This window comes from Trichosurus vulpecula, chromosome 1 (assembly GCF_011100635.1).
Source record: "Trichosurus vulpecula isolate mTriVul1 chromosome 1, mTriVul1.pri, whole genome shotgun sequence".
NCBI classification, from domain to species: Eukaryota; Metazoa; Chordata; class Mammalia; order Diprotodontia; family Phalangeridae; genus Trichosurus; species Trichosurus vulpecula.
Window position 1 is genome coordinate 519,663,970 of NC_050573.1, and position 22,320 is coordinate 519,686,289.

General features: G+C 38.0%; 1 protein-coding gene across 1 annotated transcript in view; it reads left to right on the forward strand.

The window, feature by feature from the left end:
• The window catches only part of PCSK5 (proprotein convertase subtilisin/kexin type 5), a 618,746-nt gene that overhangs the window by 395,530 nt on the left and 200,896 nt on the right, over window positions 1-22,320 (forward strand). Inside the window, 5 exon segments of the mRNA XM_036741047.1 lie at window positions 6,396-6,532; window positions 12,449-12,592; window positions 16,889-16,991; window positions 18,199-18,392; window positions 20,781-20,865. Coding sequence (XP_036596942.1) covers window positions 6,396-6,532; window positions 12,449-12,592; window positions 16,889-16,991; window positions 18,199-18,392; window positions 20,781-20,865 — 663 coding nt within the window.

The following is a 22,320-nucleotide window of genomic DNA, read 5'->3' on the forward strand; positions in this document are numbered from 1 at the left end:
TTAATGAATAAAGCATCTTCCAAGTGCTTACCATGTGCAAATCCCTGTGCCAAGCACAGGAGGCACAAATAGAAAAGACAGTCCTTGTTCTCAAAGAGCTCACAACCCAATGGGCAGATAACACATATGGAAGGTGTCAGATGGAAAGACCCTATAGTCCCCAGGGTGCAGTGGTGAAGCAGATGTTGACGCCTCTTCTTTAATGTCATTTCACTGATAAAATTACATCAGTTTCTGATGATGAATGATTTGACAGTGCTCTTGGTTCAGGGTCCTAGGCTATGTCCATCAGACTGTAAAAAAAGATGATGATAAAGGTGGTGATGGAAGTTTGACTTGCCCAGCCCATACTACTGCCTCTGTCTCACTCAGGGTGCCCTGCTGCTTCAGCTAGGCTGGCTTGCCTCACTGAGCGTGGCAGCTGGCTGACAGTTGGTAGGGATGGCCAATCTCTTCTCTAAAAGAGTTGTTTCGATACACTTAGCTCTTCTCAGCAATGCAGGGACGTAAGACAATTCCAAAAGACTCAGGACAGAAAATGCTTTCCATATACAGAGAAAGAACTATGGTGTCTGAATGCAAATCGAAGCATACTATTTTCCTTTTTTTTTTTTTTAGTTTCTTCTTTCTCATGGTTTTCCCCTTTGATTCTAATTCTTCTTTACAACATGACTAAGGTGAAAATATATTTAATATGAATGTATATGTATCACCTATATCAGAATGCATGCTGCCTTGGGGAAGGGGGAAGAGAGGAAGAGAAAATTTTAGAACTCAAAATCTTATAGAAGTGAATGTTGAAAACTAAAAATTAATTAATTTTTTAAAAGAGAGTTGTTTCCCTGGATGGTAGCTGTGAGGACTGGGTGTTATAGCTGTGTCTTCAGTTTCTCCCTTCTTGGTAAGATCCTAGTTGAAAGTTGATGCCTTCTGGCTGTTTGAATGGAGCAGGGGTGATGAAATCCCAACCTTTCCCCACTGAGCACCAGCTAGTAGACGAATGATCTCCAGCAGGGTCTGGGATCAATGGGAGAGCTTTCTACCAGACATAGGGAGGGATCCACTGAATACATTACTCTAGTCCCCAGAGAGCCTAAGAGATCTCTTTTGGCTTCATGTGCTCAGTTTCCCCTCCTTCTAGATGAGCTCTTGTGGCAGGGCTTTAAATACCAAACAGAAGCTTTTCTATTTAACCTTAAAGGCATTGGGTACCCTCTGAACCATGCTGACTAGGAAATTACTTGATCAGGCTTGTATTTGAGGATCATCAATTTTGTGATTGTGTGGAGGAAGGATTGAAGAGCAGAAGAAGTCTCCCGGAAGAAAGGAGACTAATCAGGGACTATTGAAATATCTAGACACGAGGTGATGAGAGCTTAAACAAGGGCAGTGCCTGCATGAACAGAGAAAAGGGGCTGCAGATGGAAAATATTGTAGAGGCAGAATCAATGGGATTTAATCGCTGATCGCATATTAGGGATGAAGGAAAACGAAGATATGAATGTGACTTCAAGTCTGGGGACCTGAGTTACTAGAAAAAAAAAGAAAAGAAAAGAAAAGGCAGTGACCTTGGTAGAATAGGGAATTTAGGGAAAGAAATGAGTGAAGAGAGAAAGAGTTCTTTTTCAAATGTATTGAGTATGAGATGTCTGTGGGACATCCAAGTGGAGGAAGCTGGTGATACACAATTATAGCTCATAAGAGAAATGAGAGTTGGATATGTAAATCTGGGAGACATCTGCATGGTTGTTAATTGAAGCCATAGAAATTGATGAGACCACCAAGAGAACAGATAGATAGACAGACAGACGGATGGATGGATGGATGGATGGATGGATGGATGTACCCAGGTTTAAAAAACAAGCAAAGAGGGCAGAGAACAGTTGAAAATGCAGCAAAGGAGACTGAGAAAGAAATTTCAGATGGGTAGGGGACAAATATCTGATACTGGATAGTTCGGGGGTAGGAGAGTGTATTTTCCTATTTTTTTTGACCTTTTGCTAACATGTTGCCACAGTGTGTCTTAATTTGCATATATCTGATTGGTGATTTTGAATTTTTTTCAGATGGTTATTTATGACTTTTATTTATTTTCAAAACTATTTTTTCATGCCCTTTGACCTCCAGCCTATTAGGGAATGGCTCTTAATTTTTGTAAATTTGTATCAATTTTCTATAGATTTTGGATGACAGACTTTTACCATATAGTAATGGAAAGATTTTCTCCCCTAATGTGTGGCTGGATTAATTTCATTTCTGCAAAAGCTTTTATATATTATGTAATTGATATTATGTATTTCATTCTAAGATCTCTTCTATCCCATACCCAAGTACAAATTTTTCCCCATTCATTATTGTAAAAAACACCTTCCATTTTCTCTAATTTCCATGATATAACATTTTGTATTTGAATAGTTAATCTATTTTTGGAATGTATTGTTGTATACTGTGTGAGATGATAATCTAGAAATGTTTGTCCTCATATTGCTTTCCAATTTTTCCAGCATTTTTTGTCCATCTGTTCCTCAATAATTTGTGCTCTTTGGTTTAAGAAAGTACCATGCACATGTGTTTAGAGTTCTTGCTTCTCTGGTCTGTTCCACTGACCTATTTTTCTATTTTTTTTTAATCCAGTACCAGACAGTTTGACAATTACTACCTTTGTCTTCTTCCTTTGTCCTTGATCTTTCATTCCTCCAAATGAATTTTGTTATTATTTTGCCTAATTATATAGAACATCCATTTGACTGGCATAACCCTATACCTGTAAGGTAATTTGGGTAATGTTATCTACGGATAGAAATAATTTTGTCTCCTCTTTGCCCATGCTTTTAATTATTTTGGGGGGGGGAGGGGGGTGAGAAGGGAGGGGCTTAGACCTGTAATTTTATTAGCATAGAGAACTCCCAGAGGAGGAAGCCTCTGTTAACACTTTCTCTGCAATATATAATCTTAAAGAATTACCTAGAACAGAAGTGCAAAACAACTAACACTCCTGTTTACAGATTAAATTGTAATTGGAAAATATTTAATGTAATAAATAAAAAATACCATAAAATATAGATAACATTATATTTTCAAACTAAGTCAAATTGTGGCCCACAGGGATCTTTGTGTAGAGATTAGAGGCCTCTGTTTCTATTTGATTTGATTGTCACTAACAGATTAAGGGATTTGCCCAGGGCCACACAACCAGTGAAGGTTAGAGGCAGGATTTAGGCCCTATTCTTTCTGGCTCTGAGGCAATCTCTCTGTCTACTTCCTCTCTTGTTTATGTTTACTGTTGAAGCCCACCCCTACCTCTGCCTCAATTCTTGCAGTCTCCTAACCCTGATAAGTAATTTGCTTGGTACACTACAGAAACTCAGAACTGAAAACTATTTTTTTAATTTAGCAAATGACTGATAAATCCATAGTTAAAATCTGGGAATATGTTGAATGGTTTTGGCATTTGATTGCATAGATTATTTTTGTTTGTTTGAACTTAAAATTTTGGTCCTGGAATAGTTAAAATGAAGGACATTTCATCTATTTACTTCTTACAATGTTCTTGTTTTTTTTGAATTTCAAAAAACTTCTAGAATCCTGGTCTCCATTACATACTAGTAACATCTAGTTATCTACAGTGCCTATGATGCATTATTTCACAAGGAGGAAGTAGACCATAATACTGAGTCCAAATTACAATAAAAATGTTGCCTATGTTGTTTTGGGAGACAGGGTGAGCTTCAGAGGTCTATTTAAATTCTCAGATAACCAAAGAAATTAATGTCAACCTTTTCCACCATAAACCTTTGAATACATAGCAATATTGACACTCTGAGATTTACTTCCCCTACTTTATATCCACAAACTCTGGCTGCCAAAATGACGAGGGTTATATAATTCATTACTTCCTGACCTGGTAGACAAAGTCTGTTTGCATTCGGAAGTCTGAGGAGCTTGTTAGAATTCTAAAAATGTCTTTGTTTTTCTCTCTTCCCATCCCCATCCCACTCCCACCTGGTTTAGGGTGAATTTAGATGTATCAGGCCTCCAGTATAAATTCTTGCAGTTGCTTGAGAGTAGGAAAATGACTAAGATGAAGGCAGGCAGGTGGGAAGGAAAAATTTGAAAGAGGAGAAATATGGGGTCATTTAAACTACAGATCGGACAACTGACCCCTGAATAATCAAGATTTGGCTGTAGTTACAAAAATAGAAGTGTGGCCAGCATGTGATGGCTGCCTCGAGGAGTCTCCTTTGTAGTTTTGAGGTATGAGGCGCTAAGCCAGACTTTCCCATTACCTCAGCTGCTCCCAGAGTGTACATTAGACACTTGGAAAGGTTGCATTCAGTAAGTTATTGCTTCGATGCATTGAGCGACTTAAAGTAGTTGTTGGATGGAAGTCTGCAAAGGTGTCTGAGTTACAACCATGAAATAGTTCAGGCACAAAGAAAACCTAACTCGATGTGGGGTGACTTGTAGAATAAAGTGTATACGCTTTCTCGCCCTATCAAATTCTTGTTAGTCAATTCCACTTCAAGGCAGTAAACTCCAAAGTCAATTCCCCTAGGTCAGTGTTGGATTTCAGAAACTTAATAAAGTAAGCCCCCTCATTCAGAATCCTGATTTAGAACCAAGTTTCTACTTCTTCACTCCAGCCTTCTATAATTCAATTACTGTAATACTATTAGGAAAATCAAATCTCCATCTGCCAATTAGTCTCCAAATTGTGCTATCAAAATTTGGACATTACTTCAAGTTACTCCTTGAGGCTTGATACTCCAAAGCTTCACTTATCCTTAACTCTCTACTCCATCATCAGCCTTACTGAGTTTCTCTCTCTAGGTCATAGTAATTTTATGCTATGTATCAAAGAAATCCCTTTGAATGTTATAAGCTTAATTTTTAATTTTAAAAATAAAAATATCTTTACTTGCTTTGGGGAGGAGATAAGATCCTTCTTCCCCCACCCCAGGAAAAATTCATTTAAATTAGTTGTAAGCAAAATGTATTTTTTTTATTTGCAGAGAATTAACTCAGGTTAAAAAACATGAATATGTGGGTATAGTTCCAGTGGGGTATTGGGGCGAGCTCTAAGAGCCAATTGTTAAATTTTCAAAGTCAGCATTTGTACCTTGGAAACTGGGAAATGCTACAAATCAGGGTTTGATTTATTTTTATTTTTAATTGTCTAGACTTAGGAAAGTAATGAAGAAAATGTTAATAATGCAGACTAAATTTAAAAGTGTGTCATGTAAATTTTTTTCAGAGAGCTTGTTGTTAAACATTTTCTACCTTTAACTTCACCCCAGGCAGGACTTTAACTTAGCCCCTGTGGACAGAACATAAATTGTTCTAATCTATATAGTCTTGTTGTTAAACATTTGCCAGCATACCCCAAGAATTTAGCCCCCATGGACAGAACACAAAGTACTCTAATCCATATAGTCTTCATTGAAATGGGATACTCTCTCCAATGAAGAAGGCTTTATCCAGTAGAATCCAGTCTTTCTGCTTGAATGAAAACTTCTTGAAGCCACAACTGTATCATATTTGTTTCTATGTCCAAAGTGTCTGGCATATATAAACTGCTTAATAAATGTTTGTTAAATTGAAACTGAATTCATCTTATCACTTCCTTTTCTCTTTCTTTCAAAGCCACATAGACAAATAGCCAAGATTTATTTTCCTATTTTATTGCTCTTCTCCAGAAAATAGGACTTTAAGTAACAGAAACACTGCCAGCAGTTGTTGCTTCAGGATCCTGGATAGCCTTACTTGGATAGTTCTTCCTTCATAGCATCATAGATCTTAAGTTATAAGAACATTCAAATCTAGACTGGACTTTAAGTGCTAGCTAGTTTAATTCTTTAATTTTACTCTTAGGGAAACTGAGGCATAGAGAGGTTAAATGACTTGCCCAATGTCACACAGATAATAAGTATCTGAGACAGGATTTAATCCTAGGTCATCTGACTCCAAGCTAAGTGCTCTTTCCATTCAAATGTGGGTGGCTTTCTTATCAGCCTTTAGCATACCATTACAGAATGAAGCCTTCTTCATCTGTGATGCTGAGAGCTTTCATTTTTGAGAAGGGAGGAAGTTGGTAGGTGGATACTTGACCATGCCTGCCTACCATTCTTCTGTGTTCAGTCATCATTGATTGTTCCTTGATGTTGACCTGGCAAGCTTCCCATGAATGGTTAGCCCTGAGCCCTTTTACTGGTGTCATAAGGATTAACCTCTATGCTCCAATGATAGCATCATTTGTGAGATAACGCCCTTTCTTAAATAGAGAAAGTCTCTGCATGTGTCAGTAAAGAGTGCTGGCAATTATAAGCATCACTGATGGTGAGCTTCATTGGTTTTTTAAATTAATACCAAAGCAATGTTTGGTGATTCCATTCCAGGCTATTTGATCATTCTATGGAAGGATTCAAAAACTGGGAGTTTATGACAATTCATTGCTGGGGAGAAAAAGCAGCAGGTGACTGGGTGCTGGAAGTTTATGATACCCCATCTCAGCTGAGGAACTTCAAGACTCCAGGTAGGAGCCAGTCTTCATTAATTTCGTGCTAACCTTGTTTTATGTATTGAAAAAACATGGAATAGTATTTTGACCGGTAACAAACAGGCATCACATTGACTCTTATTTTACCATCGACAAAAATAATGTAAGGTACAAAATATTTACCATTCACTCTGGGCTGGGCTATGCATTAGGTAGATACAGTCCCTGCCCACTAGGAACTCACAGCTCAAGAAAGTGAGTAGCAATGAGAACAGAGCAACAGCAGACCATGAGCCACTGCCTCCTTTGCCCCAACAAAACCTGCCTTTTGTTTCAACTGTCTGATCTTCACTTCTTTACATGATTGATAGAAGGAAATTAGTTTCTTTAGGTGTCTCCACCCTAAGTTCCTTCTAAATTAAATTCATGAACTTAAGCAAGGTATCAGATTTGTCCTATACCAGCTAAATGAGTTCACAGGGGAGAGGATGAATGATGACATTCTACACTTGAGTGACATAAACCCAAAAACCTTTTGGACAAATATAGCATGGAAATGACCATGTGAACAAAGGCTTTTTCAGGATGACTCAAGCCACTCTGGTCATACTGGGCAAACTGCCTTCTTTGCACTAACATGTAACATTAATTTATATAATAAAACAAGTCCTGACACAACTTCAACATGGGGTAGAAGTTTTGGCACAGTTTTTTAAAAGCCAGTTCTGGTCATGTCCCATAGGGTAGTATACCTGCCTGTGCTTTTTGCCCACCATCATGGTTTTTTCAGCCATTTTGTAATTAGGTCACAAGTATCCTAAGTTGGCAATTATCTCTTCAATATTCCATCTGGTCATCCAGGGAAGAACCAACTTTGAGTCAATCCAGGTTGCCATTATCCAGTTCTGATCCTTCAAAAAAGCCCACATCACAAATGATCTTAAATCTCCCATGCTTTGAAGTGTGAGTAGAAAGAATTACATGAAGTTTAGTGGGGGAAAAGATTGTGGTGACCTTTAGGATGATTAGTTTGGAGGGTAGAAGGACCTTAAGAAGTTATCGATTCCAACACTCACTTCATAGATGAAGAATTGAGACCCAATAAGGTTGAGGCGCCTTGCCTAATATTTCACAGGTATTAAAGGTGAGACATGAGATTTGAACTCAGGTTCTGTGATTCTAAGTCAAACACCCTTCCCACTGCACCACTATGCCTTCATCATGTGGCTGATAGATGTTTAGGGGCTGGCTGATGCTTAGATAAGTAAGAAAAGGGTCCCTAGATAAGCAGCAATTGTCAGCAAAGAGTCAGTATGCATTGAAGACCTATCACATGCCCAGCATTGTCATGGTGCAGAATTCAGCAAAGTAACAATAATAATAGCCCACATTTATACATTGCTTGAAGTTTTGCAAGCCTCATTTGAGCTACTCAGCAATCCTGTGCCGTAGACACTGTAATCGATATTATCAGCCCCATTTTACAGATGAAGAAACTGAGATGCTCAGATAAAAAGGTCAAATGACTTGCCCATCATCACATGACTAGTAGATATCAGAGGTAGCATGTGAACACAAGTTTTCCTGCCTCCAAGTCTAGCCCTCTATCAGCTCTGCCACATTACCTCTCATTATCCAAGATCGTGTCCCTGCCCTCAAGGAAATCACAATATATTTCCCTCCTGTAGCATGAGAGATGAAAAAAACTGATGGCTTTAAAGCTCTGCATGCACATAGTATATTGTAATGGAAAGAGGACCAGAGCTGAGTCAAAAGACCTGGATTCAAGTTCCTGACTCTGATTCACTGATCATCCAACAGTTACAACATCTGTGGATAGGTTGGGGGGGATGAGGGTGGGAAAGGAAGAACATTCCATTCTTGGCATGAGGAATTCGATAAGCAAATGAAGAGAGGGGAGAGTAGACTATATCTGAAGGGGAAGATTCTGAAATAAGGCTAGACCAAGAGGTGAGAGTCAATTGTAGAGATTCTTGAAGATTAGAGTCACAGCTTTGTGTACTTGATTGGGTGGACTCCTATGGCAAGCTTTTGCTGTTTCTCTGAGTTGTTACTGTAAGAACTTTATTCACCTAGTGGGATACCTGATAAAACTCCGATCACCTAGCTGCTACATATTGTTTCTTCCGTTAGACTGTAAACTCCTTGAGGGCACGGAATGTTGTTTTTTTGGTTTTTTGTTTGGTTTTTTTTTTTGCTTTACTTTGCATCCTCAGGGTCTGACATATGGTAAATCTTTAACAAGTGCTTGTTGACTTACTGTTCTCCCCCCACTTATATATAAATTTATATATTTATATGGTACATTCCCCATAGTCACAACTATGCCTACCACAGTAGAAGATAACTCTTTGAATCACCAATGCCTTACACATAATAGACATTTAATAAATTCTCTTTGGTTATTGAAGATTTTATTAAAGTGGCATGACCACTTATTAACTTTGTGACCCTGCAAGTCACTTTACCATGATGAACCTTTTTCCTTATCTGTAAAACAGAACTAATAACACTGGCAAAATCTACCTCAAACAACAGGTTTTTTATGAAGTGCCTATTATATACCAGACACTATGCTAGGTACTAACCTTATAGACTAATATGAGGAAAGTGTTCTGTGAAATAAGTTTTTTAAAGCACTATATAAATGAAATTGTTACTATTTTGACTTCAGGCACACAAAGATAAAGGTCAAGGGTCAACCCTATTCTCAGTAAACCCCAGACATTTCTTATATCAGCTTTGGTTTTCTTTTTTGCTTTTTTTTCTTGCCAGGAAAGTATTAACATATGGCTAGTAATAGTTGATGTTCAATAATCCCTAAGTCCTATTATATTTAGGGGTAAGTCATACTTATTGATAGGGAGTGATTTTTTTAGAGGAAAAAAAAACACCTACTACATTTCTATAGTTACTTCTTTGGAGTGTGATAGATTTCTACCTTTAAGAAGAAGAAAGTCTTTATTGGGTGCTTGGTTGGGGATATAGAGTTCTTCCAGGCCAAATTAAATAGTGGAATCAGTCCAGAATAGAGATGTTGCTGGCCTCCATTTAGATTTTGTGTTTATTCATTATTAAAATATATATTTTGTGAAGCATTTTCATTTTGCACATTAAAGCTACCCTGGGGGCAAATGACATTTCTGTGCTGGCAGGTTGCATAGATTTTCTCATTCCTTATTTGCACAGCAATTGCTTAACAGAATGTCCCTTCTTCAGTAACCAACTCTCTTGCCTCCTTCTCCTCCCCCATGGCTATTTGCTTCCATAGTGGGGGGAAAATGAAGTCCCTAATATGATAGCGGTTCAATGGAAATCCTGGCGGTGGTTACAAATCTCAAAATAATGTCCTGTAAATACTCCAAAGAGGAGAAATAGAGTTGGATGACAGGACAAGACCAGTCCTATTTTGTCTAATATACACTAAAGGAATAGCACCAGGGAAAGAAACAAGATGTATCATGCAGCACGGCTCACCAAAGAACTTACAGGGTCGTTATCAGAGACACTGTGAACTAAAGAACTTAGAGGGCCATTATCAGAGACACTGTGAACTAAAGCAGGAGAAATAGATTGGAGGGCGGCTGATAGGTAGGAAAACAAACAGCCCCATTATCCCATCGTTCTGTCTGATCTTTTTCCGAGCTGGATGAAATGAACAAGAAAACTTGCTCTGGTTTGTACCACTATTCAGTAACAAAAGCAATCTATTCATCAACTTGTTGCAATCTCTCAGTAACTCTTACTGTTGCTTAAACACATATTATGTGCATTACGCCACAACAGCGAAGGAATAAGCCTGGAGAGCACTGGGGAATGCTGGGTATGCTGTAGACTCTAAAAAGGACATCTGATAACAGGTGATTTCAAAGAGGAATAGGTAAAGCAAAAGAATAATAGTGATAAAAATAATAGCTCTTATTTCTATAAAACACTTTCCTCTCAATAATCAAGTGAGGTAGGCGGTACCCATATTATTATCCAGTTACATAAACTGAAGAAACTATAATCGAGAGAGTACAAATGACTGGCCCGTGGTCACATAGCTAGTAAATTACTAGAAGTGGGATTTGCACCCAGGTCTGTGGATTCCATGTTTAGTGTTCTTTCCACTCTACCATCCTATAAGAAAATAAAGAGAATATAGTAAGTAGTGGCATTCTCAAAAGCAGGAACTGTCTTTTACCTTTCTTTGTATTCCCAGGGCTTAACACAGTGTCTGGCACATAGTAAACATTTAATAAATGCTTATTGACTGGCTGACTATTCATTCCAAAAGTTCAGGATTCAGTACTCCTAAAAATTAAGATTTGCCAATGCTATCTTTAGGTTCCCAAGTTTTCACACGGGCAAACATTGCCTTTGGAAGGCTCTCACCTGAAGCTTCTTACATGCCATAGTTTGGAACAACTTCAGTCCTTCAATGCTCACATTTTAGCATATAGGCAGATGTTATATTTCATGTCAGCATCATGGCCAAAGATACTGTCTTCCTGCTATTTTATGTTATTTAGCTCATATGTATTAATCATTGCAGCCAATGGTGATTCCTTTTAATTATACTTGATGCCTAAAGCCTATTTTTGAACCAAAGGATAACTTTAATGAAGCCAAGATATCAATGAATAAACAAGTAAGAAAGAGGTCTACCCTGAAGAAAAGTTTCTTGAAACCTTGCCAAAGGGAGGCAACGCATTGACTCTGTTCTAATTAATTGACTGTTAAAATGTTCAGTCTGACTTTGCTGAAAAAAGGCCTGATAGATTAATTTGGGGTGGTGTGTGTGTGTGTGTGTGTGTGTGTGTCTGTGTGTGTGTGTGTGTGTGTGTGTGTGTGTGTGTGTGTGTGTTGTAATGACTGGAGAAATCTGCTTTAGGGACTAGATAGGGCAAAGTTCATTCACTGGCCTAAAAAGTGATAAACAGTTCAGGTGACACTGAAAATTTTTCTCTTAGAACTATTTCTTAGGCCTTATGAAAAAGAAATCCTCAATAATATTCAGGGAATCTCTGAGATGGCGTGCAATTTGATATCCAGAAATTTGAAATCTTCTAGATTCTCTTCTTCTTCCTCCTCCTCCTCCTCTTTTTCCTCCTCCTCCTTCTTTAAAGAATGTGTCTTCCTGTCTTATCTAGGCTGGAAATGCAGTGATTACTTATGGACCTGACTCTATTGTTGATTGGCATGGAGTCTCATTTTCCTGGGCTGGTTTGCTCCCCTTTTTAACTAGCCTGATGACCTTCCATTTACAGGCACTCGCCACATCAGTAACAGACTTAGTTTAGACACCTCATCGGCTTTATCCTTACTGCATCTCAGAACTCCTAAATTCAAGGGATCCTCCAGCTTCATCTTCCCCAGTAGTAGGAAATGTAAATATTCACCCCTTAGCCCAGGTGGATTATTCTTCATTCTCATCCATCTTGGAAATGTCACTCAAATTTGCTGTATATGAGCCCCTTATAACACATAACTTCTATAACTTGTGCACATCTGTTGACATTTCTTTCTTCAACAAGCTCCTGTTTGGATATCAGGGTAAGGAGGTGGAATAATATGTAATAACATGAAGATAGGAAAAAATTCATGAAAGGGAAGAGGAGTTATATATGTAGGAGAATCAACTATATGTATGTATGTATGTATATGTACATGTATATGAATTTGTTTGAAAGTAAAAAGCCTTGGCCCCATGGAGGGAAAACCCTAGTGTAGATATAATAATGAAAGTTTACCTGGTGTCTACACATACTCACAGAAAACAGTTTCAGGATTAGCCTCTGATTCAATGACTCATACAAATATCAGGCTCAACTTCTAATTAATTTTCCAAGGTTGCACTCTTCTTTTTTTGAAAGGGTCAAAAGGAAAGATGAAAAGCCCTAAAATGTGAGCATCTGGTGATTCTCTGATTTTGTGATTTTTCCCAAGGCAAGTTGAAAGAATGGTCTTTGGTCCTCTATGGAACATCCATTCAGCCTTACTCTCCAACAAATGACTTTCCCAGAGTGGAACGTGTACGTTCTAGTCGAGTGGAGGACCCTACAGAAGACTATGTTACAGATGATTATGCAGGTAAGTGGGAAATTATAAATAGACCAAAACTGAGCAAATCTTCCTGTACCCCACTCCCATAACCAGGACAGATTGTATTGGGGTCTTAGATGGACAAAGGCTGAAAAGAACCTAGTCAAACCTCTCATTTTACAAATGAGGAAACTGAGGCCCAGTGAGGCTAAGTGACTTCCCCAATGTCACATTTGTAGTAAACCTCAGAAGGTGGGATGTGAACCCAGGATCTCTGATTCCAGAGTCATCAGTCCATCAACTGTACTACCCCTGCTCTGACATGGGCTTCATTGAACCCTTTGGGATAAAATCTAAGACAGATCCATGAATTCTCAGTATATCCCAAATTCACTTGGACTTGTATGTGTCCTAATACTTTGAATACCTGTATATATTAAGGAACTGTTGAATAATGAGCAAGCTTTTCACATTAGAGAGCTGTTCTTAAATTACACACTTAACATTGCCCTTGGGAAGACCACATATTTTTATAATTCATGCCAAGATCCCTCCCCTGCAGGAATTAAGAGAAAACCCTTTGTTGATATGCCTCATAACCTAATATCTTAGGTACTCATGCCAAGTCCAGTTTCAACAAAAACTGCCTCAGAGTAATTTATAAACTTCCCAAGGCTACTGAGTTAATCAGGACATAATTGACTAAACCATCCAAGCTCTCTATTTTGGCAGTGTGGTTTTCCTATGCAGTAGAAATCCAATGGTCCATTTTATTTTCTCTACTGTAGACAAAGAGAATTTTTCCCCTATATATTTATCGAAATAGCAATGAAATAAATCATGTATTTGTTAACTATTTCTGCCTTCTCCATGGTACTCTTCTTTCCAAGATGGTTTTGAACACTAAGTTTATTCACTAAATAAGTAAAGATAAGCTCCTTTGTGGTCCATTCATCAACAGTTTCCATGTTGACCCTTGCAAGGAACCAAAGATTCATAGACTTTGAGTGTCTCAGAATTCTATTTACAAAGAACCTTAATGGGCATCTAGTCCAACTCATACCTGAAGAAAAATTTTTCCCTTCAGTATCCCCATCATATGGTCATCCAGTCCTTGGTTGAAGACCTCAGATGAAGGAGACTGTACTACCTACTACTACTACTCCAGTTTTGCACAGCTCTAATTATTGGGAAATTTTTCCTTCTTTTAGATTGAAAAACACCTTCTTGTAGCTTTGACCTGTTGCTCCTACATCTTCCTTCTTAAGACTTGAACTGAGCTTACTGAACCATAGTAACCCATAAAAGTAGAGTGCTTCCTTAGGCTAAGCTAAGCTCTACTTGTCCTGACATTAGAATGGGCAATTTGGGAAAAGTACTAGAGCAACTTACCATATGGAGTTCTCATAACAAAGATGAAGAAATGCTTTTTCTTCTCCTATTTTCTCAGTCATCTGGTAAAAAATCAGGTCCGCAGGGGAACCATTTTTCTCTGAAGTTGTCCTAGTGCTTAAATGCAAACTCTGATTTTTTTTCAGTTTTTTTTTTCAGAAGTCATCCAGGCTTCAGGCATTTAGCCTGACTTTACCTAGATCTCTTTACTAATTAAGCTGATCACAGAGGTTCTGCCGCAATCACACTGCTTTCACAAGCTTTTCAAGCCAATAAGACACAGAGTTAAGCTGAAGTTCAACTCCACAGAACAGACATATTATTTGTCAGACCTCATAAGCTATTTCAAAAATAGGAATAGTATGTGTTTATACTTAGGACTTTTGGAAGGGTGAGACTCAACATTGCAGGAAGATCGTTCTTGCTGATCAGGTGTTTTTCAGTCATGTCTGATTCTACGTGACCCCATTTGGGGTTTTCTTGGCAAAGGTACTGGAGTGGTTTACCATTTCCTACTCCAGTTCATTTTATAGATGAGGAAACTGAGGCAAGCAGGACTAAATGATTTGCCCAGAGTCACACAGCTAGAAATCTGAAAGATCTGAAGCCAGCTTTGAACTCAGTATCCCTGACTCCAGGCTTGACACTGTATCCGCTGTACCACATGGAAGGTGGTTGCTGTCGTTAATTAGCATAACATTATTTAGGCTTTTCTATATATAGAAATTACTACAGTCATCCCTTCCACATCAGGAGTTTCCCCATTGCAGTTTCGCTATATCACGGGTCAGCATAAGAAATTATGTGAGAATTTTTTGGAAGTTTTGCAGAAGCTGCAGACAACACAAAAAGGCCAGCAGACAACACAGAAAAAGTTTAGAAACTCAGAAGTGCATAAAATATATCTAGTATTATATAATATCAACCCAGGTTTTACAATAAGGTACTGTAAACACCCCTTAAAAGCAAAAGAAAAAATTCAGACTTCTTCTCCAAAGGGAGGGCCAAAAAATTTTACTTGGATTTTTCAGATCCAGAGGGGGCACCTCACCTGTAACCCTCATGATATGGAAAGGATAACTGTTCTTTCCTTTCAGATCTAGAATTCATTATCTTATAATAATAATAATAAATCTTATAATTAAAATAAAAGTTGAGAGGTAAGTAGGTAGGGCAGTGGATAGAGCACTGGCCTTAGAGTCAGGAGGGCTTGAGTTTAAATCCAGCCTCAGACACTTACTAGCTGTGTGACCTTGGGCAAGTCGCTTAACCCCAATTGCCTCCAAAACAAAAACTGAAAATGAAAAAAAATAAAAGAAAGGAAAAAAGAGACTATTTATAATAAATACTAAAAATTAGAACTGCCCTTAGAAATTATCTGTGGACTCAGTGGTCGCACTCTGGGCACCTCATTTCAGAAAGGGCATGCATGTCATAGAAAGCTTATAAAGGAGAACTAGGATGTAGATAGGCCTCAAGATTATGCCATATGAGGTTCAATAGGAGGGAAGAAGGCAGCAGCTATAAAGAGGCCAGTTTCCAAAGCTGGGATAACCTGTCTATTATAGACAGATAATCTGTCTGCACTACTAGTACAAATTGAAAAATAATACACGATAAATGTCCTTGTTTATGCTGCTCAGTAGGAGGAGCAGGTGTCTTCAAGCACAGCAGGATGACAACGTGGGTGTGCTGTGGAAGGAATTTGTATTTGGATACATTTTGGACTACAAGGTCTCTGAGGTTACTTCCAGCTCAGAAGTTTTGCAATTCTATAAGAACATTGTAATCTGGGCCACAGGGAGAGAGAGAGAGAGACAGAAAGACAGAGAGAGAGAGAGAGATCCCTTCAGTACCCTTCTCTTGCTTGAAGTAAACTATTTTGTATGCCACGGCTAATACCCACTTCCTCTCCACTGAGTGTGATATGTTGCTGGTAGGAATTGTAGAGAAATAGAATTTTACATCAGGGAAGGACCTAGAGCTCATGAGGCCAAAAATTCCCAATTATAAAAAGCTAGTAAAAGAGGCCAGAGGACTAGGACTTCTTTATCACTAGTTCATGACCTTGGAATCTTTTCCACCAATCAGGAAGTAGTTCAATGTTCATAGGAAAGACACGAAGCCTTTCACATCTTCCTGACTAATGCCGTTGTCCATTGTGCATTCTCTTTTATTCTCTGCCAGGCAATATACAGCTAGTGGGTTCATAGAGTGCAGGTCCCAAGGCTTGAGGTGATTTGGACTTGCTGCCTTATTTTTAATTTTATTTGTAGTTTTTCTTTGTTGAGTTGCCCATTGGCCTGTGGGCAGGGATACAATTATTAATATATTATCTGTGCCTAAGGTTCCTGCTTTGCAATCCAAGACTAGATGCTGATAAGTTTGTGCCAAATGTCATAGTAACATTTTATGTTCGCCACAGTATCGCTGAAGCTTATTGTGTTGCTTTGCTAACCTCAAAGGAGATGAGCATTGTGCAATAGCTGTATTTCTGTTCTAACATTGGCTTTACTTCTCTCCTACATTCTTCATATCCTGAATTTTTTATTGATGTCAGTGCTTTTGATCCAGTGACACTGTTATGAAAATTCTCTTTACTGATACATAGTGGTAACTCATCTGTAATTTTCAATCTTTGAGTGTTGTTTGGGGAACCAAAAGCTTAATGTGTCAGAGACAGGACTTGAACACAAGCCTTTCTGATTCCAAAAATAGCCACCGTACCACATTGACTCTCATGGCCAATGCATGGCCTGCATCTTTTTTTTTTTCTTTTTGGTCCTTAGGCATCAGATGTCTTCCTAAGAAAGTCAAAGTTCATCTCTTAACTTAATAATCACAATGATTTCTGGGCGTTCTGCATAAGGCCATATAAATACAAACTAACTTTAAAAAATCATTTCCTAGAGATGTGTTGAGTTGTTTTTGTTTCTTTTTGGATTCCCAAAGGTCCTTGTGACCCTGAGTGCAGTAAAGTAGGATGTGATGGGCCAGGACCAGACCACTGCAATGACTGTCTGCACTACTATTACAAACTAAAAAACAATACTCGGTAAGTTTCATTGTTTATGCCGCTCGATTCATAACTTTGGTTCAGTTTGTCCATGTGGAAAATTATGAAAATGCTTCTCAAAAGAAAGGCATGATTCTGTTATTGTTGAGTTGTGTCCAGCTCTTCATGACCCTATGGACCATTGTACACCAATTCTGTACACGGGGTTTTCTTGGCAAAGATATTGGAATGGTTTGCCATTTCCTTCTCCAATGGCTTAAGGCAAATAGAGATTAAGTGACTTGCCCAGGGTCACACAGCTAGTAAGTGTCTAAGGTCAGGTTTGAACTCAGGTCTTCCTGACTGCAGACCTAGCACTTTATCTACTGAGCCACTTAGCTGCCAAAGATATGATGAGGAAATTGTGTTTATCATCATCATCATCATCATCATTTGCATGGTACTTTAAGGTTTTCAACATGCATGGCATCACATTTGATCCTCACAACAACCCTGTGAGACTCATGCCCTTCTTTCACAGATCTGGAAAGTGAGACTAAGATTATAATTCCTCTTCACTCTTCATTCCATGTTCCACATGGCATCTCCCCACCCTCTGTCACCTCTTGAGCATTATCAAGATATCTAGGTTTAAATACATTATCTCTTCTCTCCCTGGCCAAAGCAATACTGCCTAATGTTTTATTAATAATAACTGGTATAATTATGACAAAGCACTTTGTGTACGTTGTCTCATTTAATCTTCATAACAACTTGGTGAAAGTGACAGTGCAGGTATTATTATCACCAGATAAAGAAAATGAGACCTAGAGAGATTAACTTGCCAGACAACAAACACCTTGTAAGTGACAAAGCTGGGATTTGAAATGACAACATTCCTTTTTCCATTGCTAGTTAACCCGAATTCCCTTTGACCTTCCAGCTAACTCATACCCATTACAGGTGCTTCATAGTAGGCACTTAATAAGTGTTCGTTGATTGATAAATTGAAGATAAGAACTAACCAGGAAGGTAAAACAAGGGGGAAGATCTCTTCTCTTCTATTGAGTATATGAACACAGCAGGATGGAGGAGGCTTCAGAGACCATAACTGGGTACATGGACAGGTGATACACAATCAAACAGGGATGAAAACTGGATTCTGAAGCCTAGATGGGTGGCTGGTTGTCTCTCATATATTAAGAGAACACACAAGAAAGAATCAGTGGTTATTTTAACCTTTCAATTTTGTGTTCCCAACATCCAGAATCTGTGTCTCAAGCTGTCCCCCAGGTCACTACCATGCAGACAAGAAGCGCTGTAGAAAATGTGCCCCCAATTGTGAGTCTTGCATTGGAAGCCATAGCAACCAATGCCTGTCTTGCAAATATGGATACTTCCTGAATGAAGAAACCAATGCTTGTGTCACCACCTGCCCAGATGGATTTTACCAGGATATGAGTGAGTTCATCTCCGTTGTTTGGGGTTGAGGGAGAAAGTATTGGGTTTAAAGGAGGGGTTTAAGGAAGAGGAATTCCTCTTTGCTGAAGTCTAAGCTCTGTTTAATGTTAAACAAAATTCAGCCATTGTTAAGATTTTGAGGGACTTGGGTTTTTTTGTGGATTCGGAGTGGAGGGGAAGTGTGGGAGATCTGTTCACAAATGTCTAAAAATTTAAGTGGAAACCAGGCTTGCAGATAACCTAAATATAATACCTAATGATCTGAAATTTCTTGTTTTTGCTTTTCCTGGCCAAGTGGAAAGCATAACTTTAAAAAAGGAATAACAGAAGGCTATTAAAGATTTCCATGCAAAAAACTGCATTGATCTCTCTTACCTCCTGAGTAGTAAAATTCCTTGTTGATTCCATCCAAGAGTGGGTGAGAATTAGATCTTATGGCTCACTTACATCATCTTATGGCTTGACAGTGACTTCAGGATTCAATCAATAGAGAAATAGAATGGAATTCCCACCAATTCCTGCTTGCGTAGAAAAGCTAAGTAATTGATAGGGAAGAGGAAAAAAGATACATAGAATTATTGTTCATTTAGGGAAACAGAGGGCCTTAGGGAGGGAATATGATCATTATCATTATGTGATAGCATCCAGGCTTGAAAGAGTCCAATCTTCTTCCAAACTGTGAGAAATAAGAAGACAGACATATTCAAACAGTTTAAAGCACAGTTTGTTTGAACATTGCAATGTTCACATTCGTGGTTGTTTATGATTCTTTATGATTCTAGTTTATATTTGTGTTTTATCAGTCTTCCTATTTAAATAAGGTCTATGTAGCTACTTTTTGAATGTGCCAAAAGGTGCATGATGTCCTCAGTACAGGTACAACTTCTTATTGTTCACTTGTGTCTGACTCTCTGTGAACACATGGACCATACTCTCCATGGGGTTTTCTTGGCAAAAATACTAGAGTGGTTTGCCATTTCCTTCTCCAGTGAATTGAGGCAAACAGAGGTTAAGTGACTTGCCCGGGGTCACACAGCAATTGAGTGTCTGAGGCTAGATTTGAACTTAGGTCTTCCTGACTCCAGACCCAGCATGCTAACCACTGAACTGCCTCCTAGGTAAAACTACACTGATGCAGATCACATCTCTTTCATGCTATGATAGAAAGTTCTTTATTGATTGCTTTGTCCAACTTTCTGGTGGTGTGGATTTCCATACTTAGTGAGACTGGCAGTTGTCTGAGGGATCCACAATTTATCCTCTACTGAAAATCTTTCTGGCTTGGTAGAATGGGCCAGAGCTTGAAATTCATTGGGATAGCCTCTACAAACTCAGAGACAATATGACATAAGGAAAAATTAGAGAAGTGATACAGTGGGGGAAGGAATAATAATAATAGCTAACATTGTTATATTACCTTAAGGTTTGCCGTGTTCTTTATGTATTTTCTCATGAAAGGACTTCATTTTGTAAACCTTAGAGAGTTTCATAAATATGAATCATCAATTTTTCATCTTCACTGTAACTCTGGGGAAGGTACTACAGATTAGCACCATTTTAAAGATGAGGAAACTGAGGCTCAAAAAAAATCAATTATTTCCATGGTAATGCAACTAATTTCAAAACCAGGCTAGTCTTGGCTCCAAGCTCTTTCTACTATGCTATGATATCTCTAGGTAGATACCTTATAAACAAACAAACAAATAAAGTCCCCTTCCAGGGTAGAACAGTCAGGAAAACAAATAATTTGGAATCTGTGCTGCATTCTGTTAGGAAAATTATTTGTTTAAATTAAAATGGACTGCCATAATCTACAGAAAACCACTTAGTAAACATGAAGTACTTTCTATATTAATGTAAATGTAAGCATGCATTCACATTATTTGCCTCCATGTGTAATTAATAATACCCTTATATTTCACAACTATGTTTGAATTAAACACATCTTGTGATTTTTAATAAGAACCCAGTTTCAGGCCATAATTTTTATCAAGCATGTAAGACAGATAACAATAACCCAGGTTTCATCTTAGAATCGCAAACAACACTCTGATTCATGAATTTCCCAGGAGTTTCCCTCTAATGGACAACTGGTTGTGCTGCTTTTAACAAATACACGAAATGAGCTTGCCTTTCCAAAAATCAGGATTCTTGGAGGGCAAAAATTCTATTAAAATTTTTAAAATGTGTGTTATGATAGGAAATGAATGAAATTAGTTATTAGTCATTAGAAATTAGTAATTTTATGGTTCTTTTATGTCCATTTTTCAACTCATACTGATGTGGAAGATATTTCAAAAATAGATATTAGAACATTTATGCTCACTTTTATTGAGTCAAACTGATGAACTTATATTTCACCTGAATTTTATTTTATTTTTTGATCAGATAAAAACCTTTGCCGGAAATGCAGTGAAAACTGCAGGACGTGTACTGATTCTCAGAATTGCACTGAATGTAGACATGGCTTAAGGTAAGAAATAGTCAAATGAACTCAATAAATGAATATACACTTTTTTAAAAGATAGTTTTATTGCTTAATCTCACTTTAACAATCTCCCTCTATATACCCTCATGTCCTCACTATTAAAGCACCCTGTAGCCATTACACTATCTCTGCTACTTTATATGACTAAGGAGATGCCATCTTCTTTAACAATGGAATTTAATAATTATTATTATTATTCAACACTTTAAAGTTTGCAAAGTGCTTTGCATATATCATTTAATTTGGATTATAGATACACTGAAAAAAAGAAAATACTAGTAAATAAGGCATACAGACATTTAAAAGACATGCTTTACTCTCCTGATCTATAGGGTAGCAAAGATTGCTATAAAAATGAAGTCAGAAAATTGCATTAATCCTCTTGATTCCCTCCTGTGATTATCAGCTACGATAGACAATCATGCCTGGTAGATGTTTGGTAGAAATTGTCACCTAAAACTGAGTTCTTATTAAAAATTATAAGATATAGGGCAGCTAAGTGGCGCAGTGAGTAGAGCACTAGCCCTGGAGTTAGGAGGACCTGAGTTCAAATCCGTCCTCAGACACTTGACACATGTACTAGCTGGGTGACCTTGGGCAAGTCACTGAACCCCAATTGCCCTGCCAAAAAACAAAAACAAAAAAAATTATAAGATATGTTTAATCCAGACATATTTGTGAAGTATATAGGTATTATATACATTGTCTCTTCATATATCAGTTGCTCTTTATCTCAGGTACCCCATGCTTGGTGCCATTCTCAGATGGTATACAAATAAGTTTGGTATCAATGGTTATTTTTTTTCTTCAGTAGGTGACTTTTACCATTGCTGAAACAAATAGGTAAAATCCATAAGAGATGCTCCAAATGAACACCATAATAATGATATTTAAATAGACAAAATCAAACTCTGTCCTAGGTCATGACAGCCTCCCGTGTCTGTAAGTTATTTTCTTTAGGTAGATGTTTTCAATAGATGCCTGAATGCAGAGATCCAGAGCTCTGATTCTGGGGGGATGGTAGATTACCCAGTTATTACTAGAGTACCATCAAGAATATGGTCATTTCATCAGATATTCACTAAGATAAAAACAAGATAGCCTCTACCCTCTTAGAACTTTAAACTCTTCTGTGAAGGTACAATATATACAACAATAATTATAAAATATGCTAATATGAGGAGGGAGCCTTGACTAGAAGATTTAGGGAAGGCTTTGCAAGTGAGATATCATCTGAACCAAGTCTTGAAAAAAGACAAAGATAATTTTTTTCTGAAAGGTGGAGATGAGGAGGGATCACATTCCTCCTTTGGGATATGGGATACCTTGTCTGGTATGGTATGGAAGTGGGAACTAAAATGATGAATGGGGGAGAAATACAGACAGACACACAGAAAGAGAGAGAGATGGAGACAGAGGGAGAGGGTGAGGGAGCAGGAG